Below are 18,726 nucleotides of genomic sequence, written 5' to 3'. Positions count from 1 at the left end.
CAATGGCTGGCTTTGATGCTTCAGATTCTGCCTCTGCAGGAAGGGTGGGGGGTCCTAGCTTTTTATGTTTTCAGCTTGTAAACAGGACGTACTATAGCAACAAAGCCAGAGAAGCCAGTTGGGCAAGCAAAGGAGGCGACACTGGGGACCACAGCTGTGCCATTTTTAAAGTCAACAACACCTGTGACGTAGAAACCCTGGCACAGCAAGAGCGCTTTGTTCTCATACTGGATGTGTTGCAGAACCCAGAGTCAGAGAGACCACGGAGTGAAGGAAAAAGAGATTCTTTATTTAACGCGCGGGCTTAAGGCTGGAATCGTTTCCAAAGAGCCAGAAGCCCCGATTTACATTAGCACATTGGTTTTATAGACATTGTGACACATATGAAATGGCTCCTCCTCCCCCTCCCGCATGGGGTTGCAATCCTCAACATTTCTTCTCTTAGCACTATTGTTTATAATACAAGAACTGGGTTATAGGGTAGCCATGATAAGGAGAGAACAGAAGAGAACAGCAGAGAACAAGATATACAATTGTATGACCTTTGACAAGATAAGGAATTCCTGTGTCTCCTCAGCTTACAACAATATATTCAAAGGAGAAAGAGCTCAGCAAGAACATGAAGCATGAGACTGCATGAGGCTACTTAGTCTGACCCCCGATATGGCTGCTACATTCCCCCCTTAAATGCATAATTTCATTACAATTATAGCATTTCTGATAACCATACAAAGCTTTTTGTGACATACATATTACTTAGCCTCTTGTTGGGCTATTAGAGCGTAGAGGGCAGCAGTTTCACTAGCTGAGACGTAAAACAGATTGGTTAAACAGCGCATAAGACAAGGAACGCAGAGACATAACAGTACTTTCATGAACAACACTGGTAGAATTAGGATGAACAATGCTTTCAAGCTAGCTAAGATCTGGAAGCCAAGGGGTTAACTAATTTAGCTAATTGTTTTGTCTTATTGTTTTGTTAGCTACTATATTGTGCAGCTTGTTGATCTGTTCATCTACAGCATTGCCATTATCAGTTAAGTTAAAACAATAGAGCTTTTGGTGTGTCTCACAACTTAAATGATGAAGAAGGAAGAGGTAATCTATACCAGCTCTATTTTCTAGAACTGCACCTTTTAGATCACGCAGCTTTTTATTTAACAATGACAATGCTCGTGAGGTGGCATTTATGCTTTTGGCTAAGCTGCAAGCTAACCGGTTGATCTCTAGACTATTAGCCAAGGCTAAACCTGGAACCTTAACCAGTGACATTGCTAAGGCCAATTTTTCTTAGTCAGAATATAACTGCACATGACTATTACAATTTTTGGTTAGTTGGAGTGCTCGAGGCTGCCGTCGACGGATTTTCTCGGGCTACAGGGGAAGAATTGGCACCAATTTAATTGGCGGCTGAGGCAACATGGGTGGTTATTAGACAAGTTGGCAGGAATGAATGACCAAGTGCGGGAACTACATGTCTAAAACCATCCATGAGGCAAAAGTATGTGGGCATTATTAAAAGATATGTTTTGAATTTTATTACAGTGGAAGGGGGCCAGGGATAGCTTTATATTTTCTGGAAAATTTTTGACAATTAAGCATTCGTGCACACGTAGCATTTGTTTCAGCAACGATGGGGGTGCATAGAGTGAACTCTGTAGGGGGTAGGATCTTTGCAACCACGCCCCAATTACCATTTTGGGAATAAGTTAAACTTACACCATAAACTCTTAACATGGTATCTTTTTGAATTTTCCCAGGATGTCTACAGACAGGTATTAGGCAAGAGCTAATAAGCCTGTTTGCAGGTATACCTCTTGGCAAACAAAAATGTTTTACTCTCGTGATGTTAGCCAGGTGAAGCCAGTAATTATCAGCAAATCACTGGGACAAACTTTTCTTTTCAGGGGCTGGCCCCCTTTTTGCACCTTATTAAGGAGACACAATGCAACACTACTAACACTACAACACGCATGTTTGATCTTCTTTGGGATCTGACCGTACGCCGGGCAGCTATTCACCTGGCAAGCTGCAGTAGGGTCTAGTCCCCTTCTTCAATTCTCCAGTTGCAGGTCTGACCGTACGCAGGGGGACAGTCTCCCGGTGTGTCCACAGTAAGGTCTAGCCTGAGTCTTCTTACTGCTTTTTCAGAATGATTTTTAAAGGATTTTCAGGATTTCTGTTTACAGTCTACTCTCCCCCTCTCGCTCTCTTGACTCGTGTCCAATGTATCCAGGGTTTAATTCTAGCTGCTTTCATAGCTGCGGGGGTGGAAAGTATGACAGTTCTGAGTTCTCTCCATCTGGGAGTCAAAGGGTTATTTTTCCCTCTTTAACTCATACTTTAACTCTTGGTTGGAAAGGATGAACTTCTGTGATGGGAATGGCTTATTTTCTAAGACAAAGCGAAGCTGGGCTTGAAGAACTTTGCTCAGTGTTTGAACTTCTTGTTTAAGGCTAACGTTTGCTTGCTTTTGATGATGCTCCAGTGTCAATTATGAAGTCAATGTCACGGCCCCTCACAGTCAATGTCACGGCCCTTCTCAAGCTGTCTCCCTTTTCGCCCATTCTGGCCCCTTTGGTTTTTTCCTTTGTGTATTTGATTTATTTTATTTGGGCATTCATGCTACTAATGTCCATCTTGTCCACACTGGGCACACTGGTTCTTTTTTAAGAATCTTCTGCCTCTGCCGGGTCTTCTTCTTTTCTTATTTCATCCATGTCTTCTTGGGCCTCTGGGTTGAGGGAGGTGTCATCAGGAGAACCTATCAGTGCAAGGTGGAGAACAGGGAAACTGTCTGAGCAACTGCAGTTACCTTTTTGGCTGCTTTGTGGCAAGGCATGGTAGGTGAAGGACCAGGGTATCTTCTGGGCCTTGAAAAGGAAGCTAGGATGCTTGCTTGTTTCAAATGGTGGAAAGAGGATGGATCCAGTGAAGTGGGAGGGAATGTACTGCTGTATGAAAGGATTATGAAGTAGGAACATGCTCCAAGCAGACCCAGTGTAAAAGCGAGGGATGTATGGATCACTGCTGAGGTCAAGGAGCTTGTACTGCCCTAGGAATTTGAATGGCACTGTGTGGAACTGAAGAGCCTCCATAATATTCCTCTGGAAGATATTCTTATACTCCGCATGACCAGTCAGATTGAACTGCAGTTCAAACAGCTGCTCTGGAAAGAGCATGGGAAAGCGGATCTTTTCCACAAGGCCTCTCCTTGTTCCATTAGCCTGAGCCCAGCGGTCCAGAGCTTTCAGCAGTGACCATTCGCTCTCAATCACCACATCTGGGTGGGACAGGAGAGCCTCCATCTTCTCTGGGGTCAGGGTCAGCCAGGCCTTAGTGTGGGACAAGGCCTCACAGTTCCAGGCTAAGTACTGCAGGATGACATCTTGCAGCCGGGCATCTCCGCTGGTTAGGCTGTAGTCGTACAGCTCCAGCTGAACACGAAAGGAGGGGTCCAATGGAAAGAAGTAGAGGAAGACCTGGCTGCAGTGAGCTTGTAGGCCTGACACTCCATAGGCTGAAGCCAGCTTGTGGAAGCACTTTACTGAATTCACCGTGATTTCAATCTGCCTTGAGTAGAAGTACCTGTGTGGACAGAAGAAAACCAAAAGTGAGGAAATAATTGCTATTAAACTTCCCAATTCTTGTTTTTATTCCGAGGATGTTGAAAGGGAAAGACTTAGGTCTTTGAGAATAATGTTTCTGAGTGCCCCAAACCCAAACATTTTAAAAGTGAAATGCTGTTTCCTTTTTTTTTTTTTTTACAGTTTTTGTTGAATTTTCAGCTGTGTTATAACAAGAATGACACAGAAATACAGAACATAATACAACAACAGCCAGTGTGATGTAGTGGTTAGAGTGCTGGACTGGGACTTGGGAGATCTGGGTTCTAGTCCCTATGCAGCCATGAAGCTCACTGGGTGACTTTGGGCCAGTCACCAACTCTCAGCCTAACCTGCCTCACAGGGTTGTTGTTGTGAGGATAAAATGGAGAGAAAGAGGTCCATGTAAGCAGCCTTGGGTTCTGGCGAGATATAAATGTAATAATAAATAAATATTCCCCCAACACAAAATACATAAGATCATTCACACCTGGACCCATATACTATGAGTAACATAATAGTCCATCTTGGAATACAGCTATTTCATGAGGTTAAAATGCTCAGTTTTCCATTATCTTCTACACAATTAACAAAAAAAGGGCGGGAGAAGCAAGATAAGTGTGGTTCAGTAGGTGAATATTCCAGTTATTCATTAATTATATTTATGAGTCACTCTATTACAAAATGTTCTGAGAACGCCAAACAACAAGTCAAAAATTAAAATAAAACAGTGGGGGGTGGGGGGGTGTATAACAAAATTAAAAATTGAATCATCCAGTAAAAAGCAGCTATACTCATTTCAATTAATACAACTCAACAAACATCAGAATAATTCAGTTAAGCCTGTAACTTAACTCGGGGGCAAAGCACATGTTACACACAAATGCAACTAAGATTTGGGGGGGGGGTAGTGAAAAGGAGCCTTGTGAGGTGGAGGGAGAGAGGGTGTGCTTAACTCCTTTTCTGCTGGTTATTTTTGTGCTGACATTCACCCACTCTACATCTGTGTTTACAAGTGTAATTATAAGGGCGTCTGGAACCCTGTAAGCAGAAAAGCATGTGTGGAACGGAAGAGGGTTGGCTGAACAGAAACCCTACTGATGAACATTTGTTTCCAACAATTAAAATTTGTTCCCAAAGATTTAATTAACAAAAACCTTGATTTGATTAAACTACCAATTTCAAAGATGAGTGAATGCAGCTTTAGTTTTTACCCTTCCTTAACGTCTTTCCTCTATCCTCAGGAAACATGTGGGACAGGGAAGCTGCACAAAGACATTTCTGTCCACCCATGAAACAGAAACACACCACTTAGAGCAGGGAGACTAGCCCTCAGGATGGTGGTTGTTTTTCGGTGTCCTTTATACTGACCCCACTTTACAGCAGGTGGGAGCTAACCAAGTATTTGCCAACACCTTCGAGGTGCTTCTGCTGCAAGGCTGAGCCAAGACACTTTGCTGCAGAGATGAAGCTCGAAGTGGCCCCCTCCACTGCTCCACATACAGAAGCTAGAGATGTTGGAGAAATCCATTTGAGGGGTGAAGTTTCCTGAGTTTCCTAGGCTTGCCTGCTTCCAGACTTCATTTCAGTTCCTGCTGCGGTGCCCGACTCGATCTGCAGTAAGTTGGGCCAGTTTGCAGATTTTCTGGGAATTTTGCACATTTGGGGGGGGGGAGGTTTTTGAGCAACGTGTGCAAATCACGGCTGAATTTGTCTGAAATACAGCCAAATTTGTGCAAATTACAATTGAATTTGCATAATGTGTGCAAATTCAGCTGTAATTTGTGCAAATTTAGCCATAAATTGCACAAAGTGCTCAAATGCATGCAAATTACAGTACCTTCCAAAAAATGCACAACACGTTCCCAGAGTTCAGGGAGCAGCCCGCAGCTTGACTTGCGGATGTAAAGCGAGTCATACATGCTATGGAACTCGTAGAGCCAAAAAATAAACAGGTTTCCTAGCAATGGACATCCCTAACAGAAGCTGACTGGACTTACTTCAATACCGCTGAATGGGATAACATCCTCCACCACATCTGAGGGCAGCAGACCAATTCAGGGGATGCAGGAGAGACCATGTGGCACTCACAGCTCTATCCTCCAGCAGAGGCTGTCATTGCTGCCTGCTGACATCTGCCGCCTGATGCAGTTCACCTCACGCTCTGTAATGGTAGGGCTGCCCCTGTTTTTTGGCTGAGCAAGTGCTTTGTTTCAGATCGCCATATGAAGGATGACATGTTAGGTTCAAAACAGTGTGCTGTATTGTCTAGCTCAAATAGTGCCAGACAATATCATCATATCCTCTAGTCCAGTGTTGCTGCACAGAATGCATTGAAATGCAAGTCAAGACAGTAAGTGGGCTTGCTATTCTGAGTCCTCACTCTCCTCACCTGAGAAAGAGGTTCATATATGGCAGGCACTCCTCTTCCACCTGCAGCGTCCATGAGTTCTTACTCTCCTGGAGCAGAAAGTGGGCCTCACTGTTTGTATGAAAAATCAGTCTGTGTGCACACCAGCTCAAAGGCTCCATGTTCTTCTCTGCCACCAGCACAGTGATGTTGAGGTCACAGTCTTGCTGGCTGTCGTACAATTTACCAAGGTCCTCAGGAAAACATTCGGAGCGATCCAGGAGAAACTTCTCAGGATTAAACTCAATTTCTGGAATAACAGGAACAAGAATGAGTCCAAGAAGATCTCCGGGGCCAGAACCGAAAAAACACCAACCATGAATTTGCAGTATAATGTGCTATCACAAATAGCCCCACTACAAAGAGAGAGAGAGAGCGCACCACTGTGTGAACAGAATGCTGGACTAGATGGACCTTTGGTCTGATCCAACATGGCTCTTCTCATGTTCTTACCACTAACAGCACAGAAACTACTTTACTTTCATATATAAAAGTGTATGGAATTAGGCTGGGGATTAGGCCATGGTTTAAAAATGATGCCTGGACATGAGATGGGAATGGAAAGAACTGCCAGAATAATGTAAAGGTACTTGAAATTATAAACAACCATCAGCAAAAGGAGCATGGCTAAGTTTGCAACAAGTAAGGTAAGGGTGAGGAGATTTCCCATGGGCATCCCGCTCTTTGAAATTGGGTGGACTGTATCCTTCCTGGCCCCAGCATTTACATCGATGACCCTGCCTAGATGATCTTGATGACACAGCTAAGTACATCACACTGGAGACTCACTGTTGCCACACACCACTCCTGCATCCTCCGGCCACAGTTGTGGGTCAACCAGCCTTGAGAGTTACATTGTGCAAGATCCATCTCAGTCCCATTGCAGCTGACATCGTCTAAGACAATAGGCCCCGATCCTGTGAAGGAAAGAAGCACAGCAGTTTGTCACACCAGAGATAGGAGGTGGAAAGAGGGCTAAAACTCCTCCTGGCAGCACTCCCATTGCTCAGGGTCTGAATGATTCCCTCAGCTATCTAGCTGCCAACTCCAGATTGGCCAAGATAATTCTAGAGGGACAAGGCAAGACTAACCTGCAAGGCTTTGGACCTCGATGCAACACTTATTTATTTATTTATTTAATAGATTTCTATACAGCTGACCATATTTAAAAATATCTCTAACCTACCTATATATATATGTCTGGGATCCTGATCCTGGAAGCCTTCTTGAGGCCCCGTGATATATGAGACTAAGGCTTTCTTCACACTGAGTTTTTATCCTGCAATTGAGATTGCTCCTTCATTTTGTTACCCTCCAGGGCGTCTCCTGCACTGAATGCCCTTTGTTCCGGGTTTAAATAGATCGCAGATAATGAGCTATCAAATTACCCCCTTGTGTTCCGCTTGAGTTCCCTCCATTAAAAGAGTAAAAGCAGCAAGAAGAGGAGCGAGATCAGTGAAAGATAATGGAAGACTCAGATATAGGGAGGAGGAGGGGGAATGGGGTGCGGGGAAAAGGAAGCAGGTGAAAAGGGAGTTGTTGTGATCCTGCATTTAAAATGGAAGCAGAAAGCCCCATTTTAAATGCAGGATTTTTGGCTGACGTAGAAATGCCCCTAAAGCAGACTGTATTATTATTCATTATCATTCATACAAGTGGGACCTGCAACAAAATCTTGCAGTGTATGCCCTGTCCAAATAGGAGTGCTCCTGTTCAGCATTCTGTCCAGCCATTCCTCCAAACAGGGCATTCCACTCCCCATGTTCCATCTTTCTTTTCCATCTGTTACACTACATGCCATGGCTAGTGAACAGGCTTAGGGTGCAATCCTATGCATGTTTAGTTTTTTTCTGTCTAAACATGCGTAGGATTGCACCCTTAATCTTCATTAGCTGTTTTTGGGATGGGTTGTCCCCTTTGGTTTTTTAAAAATATGTATTTTGTATTTCTTCTTTGGCTACAATCCTGGTGGCACTCAGGAATTACTTGACTGTTTGAAGAAGTTATGGTGGTGATGATGATGGACCATCAGTGTTCACGGGTCTTTACAGAGTAAAGATTAGCACCACAAAGACAGCACAGGCCCTGCTTGAAAAGGCTTACAATCTAAATTTTGAAAGTAGGGGAGACAACAAAGATAACTAAAAAAACAGGAAGCATATCAAGGAATTAATGTGATTCTGCTTTCTGATGCACCTACTCACAAGAGACTGGATGCATTAACTTATAAAGTCCATGTTTTTTTGACAAATTCACCCATGCACCCAAAAGCATAGAAATTGTAAGTTAAGACGCCCAAGTTTAATTTCCATGCCATGTGAGCAATGGAAGGGAATCAATGGAAGGGAAATTATTTGTGCCAGGTCTGGGACTGGTATCTAGTCGCACCATCAACAGGAGTGTGGTCGTGGATTGAAGGAGTGTAGGGCATGGTGTTCAGCTTAAATATCTGAGGTGTTCCGCTGGCATATTTGTCATGGCGGGGGCATATTGGACTTTTTGCTGGCATAACAGGGATCCTGACAAATCCTAAAGCTCCTCAGACAGCAAATTTTGAGTTGTTGTTCAGTCATTAAGTCGTGTCCAACTCTTCGTGACCCCATGGGCCATAGCGCGCCAGGCCTTCCTGTCCTCCGCTCTCTCCCAGAGTGTGCTAAAGTTCATATTCATTGCATCGGTGATGCTGTCTAGCCATCTCATCCTCTGCCGTCCCCTTCTCCTTTTGCCTTCAATCTTTCCCAGCATCAGGGTCTTTTCCAGTGAGTTTTCTCCTCGCATTAGGTGGCCAAAATATTTGAGCATCAGCTTCAGACCCAAGTGCTGCGTGACGGAGTGAGCTCCCGTCTTCAGTCCCAGCTCCTGCCAACCTAGCAGTTCGAAAGCAAGAAATTGCAAGTAGATAAATAGGTACCGCTTCGGCGGGAAAGGTAACAGCGTTCCGTGCACCTCGGTGTTCAGTCATGCCGGCCACATGACCACGGAAGCGTCTTCGGACAGCGCTGGCTCTTCGGCTTAGAAACGGGGATGAGCACCGCACCCTAGAGTCGAACACGACTGGTTGGGGACACCTTTACCTTTTACCTTTTTTTCAGTATCTGTCCTTCCAATGAGCAGTCAGGGTTGATTTCCTTTAGGACTGACTGATTTGACCTCTTTGCAGTCCAGGGGACTCATAAGAGTCTTCTCCAGCACCACAGTTCGAAAAAATTTTGAGTAGGCGGGGGTAGAAATGGAAGGGGATTTTGGGGGAGGGAGAGCAAAAACACAGTAACACACATAACAGAAATTTAAAGGTGGGAAATTCTTTAAACTGTTGTATCTTGGCCATTTCTCAACAAATCTCTATGAACTTTAGTCATTTAACATATAGATACTCCATGCCAAATTTCAGACCATTAAAAAAAAACCTGTTGGATTTGATTAACATTGACAGCCTTAGGTCCTCAAATATTGTTAAACTACAACTCCCATCATCTGTGACCATGTGCCATGATGGCTGGGATTATGGGAATTTTAGTCCAACAACATCTGGGAACCCAAGTTTGGGCAAGGCTTATTTAGAATGTTTTGGTATTATAATGGTAGAATGCAATGTGATGTCACGAATCTAGCTATACAGGCACTCTCATAACTATAATTCCAAAGGTGACGTGCTACAGCTCTCATTGGTCCCTCCCTTTCTCACTGTACTCTAATGCTCCATTCCAGAATTATTCTGATGGGGTACATGGGCAGCTGGCGCTCATATGGCGAAACAAGCTCTGTTCCAGTCTCCAATAGCCAGTGTTAATTTCTCTAAGTCAGCCTTCCCTAACCTGGTGCCCTCCAGATGTGTTGGACTACAACTCCCAGCATCAGCCAGCCAGCATGCTGGGAGTTGTAGTCCGACACATTGAGAGGGCACCAGGTTAGGGAAGGCTTCTCTAGGTGAACTACAAGTCAGGGCCAGGAAGCAATGGTGTGGAGTAAAGAAAAAAGCCAGCCAAAGGCATTTTGCTGCCTGAGGTGAAGGATTCCATGTACCGAAGCTGACCAGACCAGCAGTTGAACCTTACTTCAACACTGGTGATGGGACAAATGTCCTCCAGCATACCTGAAGGCATCAGGCTAGCTTAGGGGGTGGCTCAAGGTGGGCCATATGGCACTGTCAGGGTTCCTCTTAAGAACTGGACCCCCTGAGCAACTCCTTAAGGATCTCTTACCTTCTTAAGAGTCCCACCTTCCTTCTTTTAAACTTCCCCTTTCCGGTAATGTGGGGTTTAGGCTGTAGGCGTGGAGTGACTGACACACCAGACACCTAGGATGTCAACAAACCTTCACAGGCACACACAGTTCTGTCCTCCAACACCTTGCTGCTCCTCCCCACCCCACCCCAGGATCTGCTTCACTCACTTTGTAGGCAGTTGCATTCTCATCTGCACCATTCTTTAATATCTCAAAGGATGAAGGCTAGTTTCATACCTTCTCCATATGCGGCACCCGCCTTTGCTTCTATCGCATTTTCAAAACCCAGGGAACGACAGACAACGTGTGCATCAATAATATCCCAGCCGTCATCACATATGGTCCCCCACTGGCCACCATAGTAGATCTCAACACGGCCCTCACCGAGGGAGTTTCCATCAGACAGCCGCACTGGATCGTTGAATGTAGCTGCAGACACAAAAAGGGAAGGTAACAGACGCAGGCCACAAGATGAGCAGACTGAAGTATCAGACAGCTATTTATAACCTCTTTGAGTTGCTCTGATATGTCTCTCAGTGGGCACATCTGGAATTTTGAGAGGGTGTCATGGGCATTCTCACAAAATGGCTACCATGGCAGGGGTGCTTGCCCATTCATAAAATGGCTGCCATGGTGGGCATGGCTGGTCACAAAACACTCATTTCCCAGAAGGCGAACTGGTGAGACTAAAAGAAAAGTGACCTACCCAAGAACCTAAGTACAAGACCAAGGTGGGGTCAGGGTTCCAAAACACAAAGCCACTCTTCTGGACCCAAACAAAAATTATGCTGGGGGGCAGCCCTTAGCTTTGCAGCATGCCAGTTAAAAAATAATAATTTGTAAAATCTTAAGAAATAAAATCAAAATCAAGAGGGGCAGGGAGTCTGGCAGGTGCCAAAAGAGGTATTTGCAGGCATGTTGGTGCCTGTGGGCACCGAATTGGAGACCCCAGCTCTACACTGTCCTTCTCTACCCATTCTGAAAATGTGGGCTCTGTTTCTAATGAGTATTGATGGGATTCCAGAGCTGCTAATATTAATTATAGCAGTAAAAAAAACTTTTAATCGAAATCTGATAAAATTTTAAATTTTCTGGATCAAATTCTGATGTCAAAGTTTCCTGACATTTGAATTTCAGAATCAAAAATTGCAGCACCACAATTTAGTTGTTTATTTATTACATTTCTATACCACCCAATATCCAAAACAATTCAACAGTTGGCTTCTCAGCTAGTTTAAGAGGATGTTTACCAATTGAATAAATGAAAAAAGTTAAGTAAAAAATCTACTAACTGCAATACTATATATGTCTACTCAGAAGTAAGCCCAACTGAGTTCAATGAGGCTCACCCATACGTGCATGTGTAGGATTGTAGCCTAAATGCTCTTGCAAGTCAGCTGTCAGATACCATCAAATGCTGATTGCTGCTGCATGTCATACATGGTTCTGCATACAAATATTGTCAAATATCAACTGCTGATAAAAATAATGCCGATGCTGAAGATCAAGTTGGCTTTGTATTTCCAATACATCTAAATAATGTCCTGAAAATATTCTTTATGTAAATTCACAGAGAAACATTTGGGGTAGGTCAGCATTCATTTTAGTTCTAACAACCCAGCAATCTGGCATAGTTAAAATGTTATCAGCAGGAGGAATGGCAAACTGGGTCAGTTAGTTTGGGAATAATCCAAGCTGGCTGGCTTGCTTTGCTGGACATCCACTGAATGTCCAGAAATAATCTGGTGTATTCAGATTATTTCCAGACCGAGTTCACTTGCTAAGACTTGCAGTTAGATGACATAATTAACCAATGTTGATGCATCAGGCCTTAGTTCAGGCCTAGCAAAGCCCGGTGTTATCTCAGGATTTTGTCTCAAAATCCACAGGGAAGACTGCACAATGTGCCTTGACACTGGCACATTCCTGGTGAGCACCTCAGCACTGAAACTAATCATCAGCATTCATTCTGTCAACTACTTTCAACCTGAGAGATCAACCTTATGCAACACTGCTCCTTGCTCACACTCTCCATTCAGTTCATAGGATTCAGAAAGGCTGATTTTGCTCTCTTTTTATATCTGTTTATCTTGCACAGTCAAGACTCAGGAATCTAGCTCTAGCTTTGTCCTATCCCTGGATCCCACTGGCTACACAAACTACTACTCCTTGAACAGGATATCAAAGGCCACCAGGAGCATAACTTACGCAAGGAGTCAGCTAAGCCAGACCATAGCAGACAGAGTATTAGCAGTCCAGATGTAGTCCTGTGCAGCCAACCTGATGGGGAGAGAGACAGCGTGACTAAGTTGGTAGGGTGAGGCATGCCATGGCTGACCAGAATCTAAAGTATGTGGGAAGGTTCAGCCCAACCCAAGGTGAGAACTCCAGATTGGACTGGAGGCCAGCCAAGGAATGTGGGTGTAGTAATACCAGATGTCAACAATGTCCATTGTTACCAAGCAAGCTTTTATCACGTGGCTTAGAATACTCTCAAAAATGCCCCTTGGAATTTGGTTGAGAATCTCAGGTTTCAGTCCTTTTGAAATGCATTCCCAGTCTCACCCCACTCCACCCCCTACAGGCTTGAATATGCAAATGTGGCAAGCACGATACTTGGAAACCACAAAACAAATGAAAACATCCGAAATATATTGCATCTTTTATAGTGTGCAATCCAGTACACATCTATTCAGAAGTAAGTCTCAAACAAAGGGGCTTACTCCCAGGTAAGTGGATATGAGACTGTAGCCTTAGGGTGCAATCCTAGGCATGTTTGGGCAGAAAAAAAGTCCTACAACTCCCAGATTGGGAATGCTGTGAGCTGTCCGTCTAAACACACATAGGATTGTGCCCTATCAGTGTCATATTTCAGCCTCTCTCAATCAGTAGTCTGTGACGCAGAATACATTTTAATGAACAGTTGATTCAGAGGAAATAATGTTATATTTACCAAATGTAATGGGGGCAGGAGAGCAATATTCCTGTAACTTAAGCATTATCTTGAGGAGAGATGTCTGAATCCTGCCCCAACAAATGAATAACACCTGCACTTTCAATGCGGAATCGACTAGGTCCTTGCTTATCCAACACTGTCAAGAAAGCTCAAAAACATTACTTGAAAAAAAAAGAATTTCGGAAGGATACAGCCCAAAATGCTTCCCTCACCCAACATCTGTTTATTTGAAGTATTTATATCCCAGCTTTAAGGGCTATACAGCCTTTAGTGATGATTTACACACTACAGTTATCATAGAACAGTTAAACAAAAATACAAAATCACAAAATCGATATCCACAATTCAACAATACCACATAAAACCAACAATAAAATATGAAATAGCAGCAACGATATATATCCCCCACGCCCATTTAAATGCTTGGGAAAACATCAGATTCATCAGGTAAAAGCAGGTGAGGACAACCATGTCTTGAGGCAGTTCCCCTTCATACTCACACAGAAGATTTTACTCAAATGCAATTTAAGCCAAATTTTACTCATTGACAAACTAAATTGTATTGTATAGACTGAGCCACAGGATAGAATGAGATAAATGAAGTCTTTCAAGGGAAATGGATTTGGTCCCAAATGAAGACTCTTGCTTATGGATGATTATCTCTCCCATTTATCAGTACTCAAACTGCTGGTCACCCAGATTGCTGGTATAGTGTGACTCTTGCCCTAGCAGGTGCAACGACAGTAGGTGATTTGCAGTGAAGATTATGGAGATTGGATGAATGTCACAGGAATCTATTGGATGGTGCTGATTTATATTATTCATTTGAATGCTTTGGGTAAAGGAGGTTTACAATGCTTCCTTCAGCTTGTTTATTTCCCTTCAGAGGCTGTGCTCTCACTTTCCTCAGTGCTCAAACTCACACCTCTTTCTGCAAATCCCCCAGAGCCATCCCACTTGCAGCAAAAATGCTACCTCTACCTTCTTCCTTATATCATAGAATCATAGAGTAGTGGGGTTGGAAGGGGCCTACAAGGCCATCGAGTCCACCCCCCTGCTCAATGCAGGAATATGGTGATGAGATACTGCACAGTTCCGGTGTTTCCAGACAGAGGTCTCCTAGTGCTACTAATTAGAAGGTATTGTGCAATAATTCCCTCTTTTGTTCGTTAATGGAAGTTCTGTGATAAGGAAAGAGGCAGAAGAAATGGTGGGAAAACATGGGAGAGCTCTGAGTGGAAAACATTGTCACCTGGAGCTCCTCTAAAATTTAATGAATGGGGCAGGCTTCTAGAAGCCTTGTCTAGAAGCACCCTTAGACTAACAATATGCAAGTCCTAAGAGAAAGCAAGTGAATCAGCAAAGCATATTATTGTATTGAACATAAAACATCTCAGTAACTACAGTATGTGGAGCCCTAGCAATGCATCCTGTTTCTTTTATCCTACTCATTCAGCAGAGCTGCATCAGAGTGCAGAAGGAGTAGAGTTTTCATTTGGAAACCTTTTGAGAAGCCTCCCACATGGCAGCTGCGAATTAAGAAAATATGGCAATCCACACAGAACAAGCGCACCAGAAGTTACAGTATGCTGGCAGTACAACACAGTTTAAGAATCCGTGTATTACATTTCCATTTACCACATAGTGGCACAGTCCCGAAGAAAGATTCCACTTCAGAGAAATATTTTGAGGCCATCCATAAATAGGCTGGTGGACGGAAGAGGAGAAAAGTATTTTTTTCCATAGACACAACACATCTTTCTCATGCTGTTCCCAGTAACCACAAAACATACAAGGGCTCCAGCTTCTTTTCAAGCACACTGCAGATTTCAGCAACTTGAGATTTCAATGAAAAATGGTTAAATCAAGCTATGGATTTGGTTGCAAATCCAAAATGGTCCTGCTCCACCAGGAAGAGCTGGGCAGCTTTGGCTTTAGTGACACAAAAGGCATGTTTCCAGAGTTTCCCTGGTCTGGTGTTATATCACACAAAGAAAGCTCAAGTATGAAATTGAAGTTGGCTCTCAGTTGCTTGTTTGCAGTTTCTGGTCCCTATTTATTTGATTCAAAAGGTTCAGATGCAGTCTGAAAAAGTAAATGACATATCAATGCCTCTGCACCACAAAATAAGCATTGGATCACTCCAAATCATCAAATAATGCAACAGGCAGGCTGTTGCTGTATGAGGTGTCATTGTACAGTATCCTGCCCAAAGTTCATGCCAGGTATTATTCAGATTAATTCTGTATCTATAGATCAAATAAAGAACTAGGAACTGCAAAAAAAAAAAAAAAAAAAGGACATGGGAAACAACTTCATCTTCATAGCACAAGCAATGTGCCTGGGGAAAGCACATGCCCTTTTCTTCAGGGCTACTCCTTCAGGGAGCAAGCCATGCAGATGGCAGGTAGCTCAGACTGGTCCCAAGGCAAGGTCTTAGGGCACATGATGTACCACCTTGCTGAAGATAAGTAGGTCTGGGTCTGGTCAGTGCCTGGATGGGAGACCATCTGTATGTTCCCTTTGAGTTCCATGATGGAAGGAAGGCAGAATATAAAATACACTAAATAAATAAAATAGATACTTGCTGACACATCTCACAGACCCCCCAGATAGAGATTAAGAGCACAGAACAAGCTCTTCTGGTTCTCAAAATCAGTCACCTAGATGAGTCCTTGGAAGCACAGCTCTCAGAGCTAGCTGCTTCTAATCCTCTAGGGCAGTATTTCTCAAACGTTGTCATTATGACCCGTCCTAATTAACAAGCTGCCTGATCTTACCCAAATATTGTTGGTAACACAAAAGAAAAGATGTGGCTATTGGTGCACAGCAGGGAAGCATCATAAGAACATAAGGAGGGCCCTGCTGGATCAGACCAAGGTCCATCTAGTCCAGCATTCTGTTCACACAGTGGCCAACCCACCAGCCCATGGGAAATCCACAAGCAAGACAGGAGTGCAATAGCACCCTCCCGCCCATGTTCCCCAACACCTGGTACACATAGGCATACTGCCTCCGATACTGGAGGTAGCATATCGCCATCATGATTAGTAGCCATTGATGGCTTTATCCTCCATGAATTTGTCTAACCCCCTTTAAAGCCATCCAAATTGGTGGCCATTACTGCACCTTGTGGTAGTGAATTCCATAGTTTAACTATCACCCAAATTACTGAACAGGGATATATTAAGCATGGTACCTCCCTATTAATGTTGGGGATTGAGGGCAGAGGAGGCAGGACATACCTAGGGCTGGGATGGATGGCTCCTATTGTCTATACCTGAGGTGGCCTATGGTCAGTGACATCTGCTCTCCTGCACAGTACACAGACAGATGGCTTTCTGTACCAAATTTCATCTTGCACTTACCCTGGGAGATGCTGGCAATGAGGAGGTGCATCATTGGCCTTGGAGAGCTTCTGAGCAGAGTGAGGGTAAAGATGAGATTCTGGAACAGCCCCTCAAGAAGTAGTCGAGGGAGAATGGGAAGTTTCTATTCTATATCATTCAACTAAGTTTCTTTTCTGCATCGCCCACATCAAGTCAGCTGCTCCTGGAGACAGCTTCCCTATTCTGGTGGGGGGTTGGTTACAGTCCCCAAAGATCTGCAAAGCTACTGGAGCAATCTTATGAACATACTGAGCTGTCTTTGCTGAGCAAGATCCTTGGTCCATCTGGCTGAGAACAGTTCGAAGTCTTTGATATTAGACAAACCAGATAAAGAGTCTTATATGTTTCTTGCAGTGGAGGCTGGTGGCTCCAATTTTAGTGGAGCTGTGAATCCATTCTGGAGCTCAGTCAGAACCAGCCAGAACTCTAAAGGAGATACCCAAGGTGCTGAACCTATTTTGAAACTATCCCAGCTGCTAGTAATGAAGTATAAAAATATTTTAAAATCAAAATTGGGAGGAGTAGGGTGTCATGGTGGGCACCAAGGAAGGTGCCTAGGGCATACTGGTGCCTGCTGGCATCATATTGCCTACCCCTGAATTATCCCCACCAAAACTTCCAGCCTGTTTTCTGCAGCTTCCCCCAGCCTCATCAACTTCAGTTAGCTTCCCCACCAGACAGTCTCAAGATTTTGTGCTCACATCGCTCCATCCCACTCAGATAGAATGTTTGCAGGCATTCCGTAGAGTAGTGTTACACCCCTCCATCTGGAAGCACTGCAGGCCAAGTAACTCAGCAAGAAAGAAAGACCAGCACAGTTCACAGCTAAGCACAAGGGCAACTTTTGCTGAGTTAAAAAAATTATGGGAAAACACACAGAGGAAATAAACCGAGGATACAGAATGGGGGATCTGACTAAAATGTAAGAAATGCAGATCACACAACTGCAAGAGAAGGACAGTGGCTTGTATCTGATGGTGTCCTGCAAGTGGGATGGAATCACTGGCAAAATGGATTTCCCAGTTCCACCTGCACCTGCTGCATGACCCCCCACCCAAACCTGCTCCAGAGGGTGGGGAGACCCTCCAAAGCAGATCTGGGGCATGCACAAGGGGCTGAAGAGGAGAGGGCAGGGAAGTCCTGTCATGCGAGCAGATGCAGGAAAGGTTCTGATCTTCAGGCTCCCTGAAAGGATTCAGTGACAATTCTCAGAAGATAGCAAAATTTTGATAAGTACCTACCTATCAATTCATCGTCGTCATCATCATCCTGGCGATCACTCCTATCAATTACAAACATGTTGGCAATACAGCAAGGTAAGTTTGCAGAGAAGATTGCAACGAAGATGCACTAGCTCAAAGTGTTTGCAAAAAAATGATTAGGACATGATTGATCAGCGTACCAATACTTAATGGGAAATTTGAGAATGGTTTATCACTGAATCACCAGCAGCATTATCACTCCACAGCACTGAGCATCCATGAGGCCTCGCAATATAACAATGTCTTGAGGTGTGGGGGGTTGCAAATCTGTAAGCCACCTTGAAGTTCAGTGAGACATCAGTCCGACAAAGAACCTCCTTTGCCAGTCTACTTCAGACATTCAATCTATGGGGAAATGTGAAAAAAGAGGAAACTGTGGAGACATTACATAATTTCAGTCTGTTGCGCGCGCGCGCGTGTGTATGAGAGAGAGAGAAACTAATTATCAACTAATTATAAAATATATTTAGAGATAAATGTTTTGGCTTCTGCCCTCGTCAGTAGCTGTTTAACATCACAGCTGCTGATGAAGATGGAGGGCAAAATGCTTAGCTCTAAATATATTTTGAAATTACTTGGTTGTTAGTCTGTCTTTCGAATATATTTTAACTTATGACTGACTGCATCCAGTGGATCCAGAGCCTCCTTGTTGCTTTGCTGTTTTGCCGCTTCTCTCTTCTCTCTCTCTGCATGTTAGAAATCCTGTCTTCATTGTGGCAATGTGCAAACCTTCAGTTTGAGGAAGAAAAACATGTTTGTTCAGCAAAGTTATATATCCTGACAGTGGCAGTTTATGACAATACTGACCACAACTCAAAAAATGCCGCATTCACAGGTTCTTTCAGTTACTTTAGCATATTTGTATCCCAACAACTAGCAT

The 18,726-nt window shown here is 43.8% G+C and overlaps 1 protein-coding gene across 1 annotated transcript; it reads right to left on the bottom strand.

The window, feature by feature from the left end:
• Positions 1-269: 269 nt before the first annotated feature.
• Positions 270-17,883, bottom strand: LGALS3BP (galectin 3 binding protein). Its single transcript, XM_084829776.1, is given in 9 exon segments — positions 270-3,588; positions 5,998-6,265; positions 6,805-6,834; positions 6,837-6,932; positions 10,477-10,668; positions 12,448-12,519; positions 16,564-16,642; positions 17,645-17,769; positions 17,826-17,883. Coding segments are annotated over 9 exon segments (1,839 nt in total). The 3' UTR covers positions 270-2,669.
• Positions 17,884-18,726: the final 843 nt, after the last annotated feature.

Source organism: Heloderma suspectum, chromosome 2, assembly GCF_057233095.1.
Source record: "Heloderma suspectum isolate Gila_16-S chromosome 2, 16-S_ref, whole genome shotgun sequence".
Taxonomy (NCBI): Eukaryota; Metazoa; Chordata; class Lepidosauria; order Squamata; family Helodermatidae; genus Heloderma; species Heloderma suspectum.
This window is presented reverse-complemented; position numbering and strand designations above follow the sequence as displayed.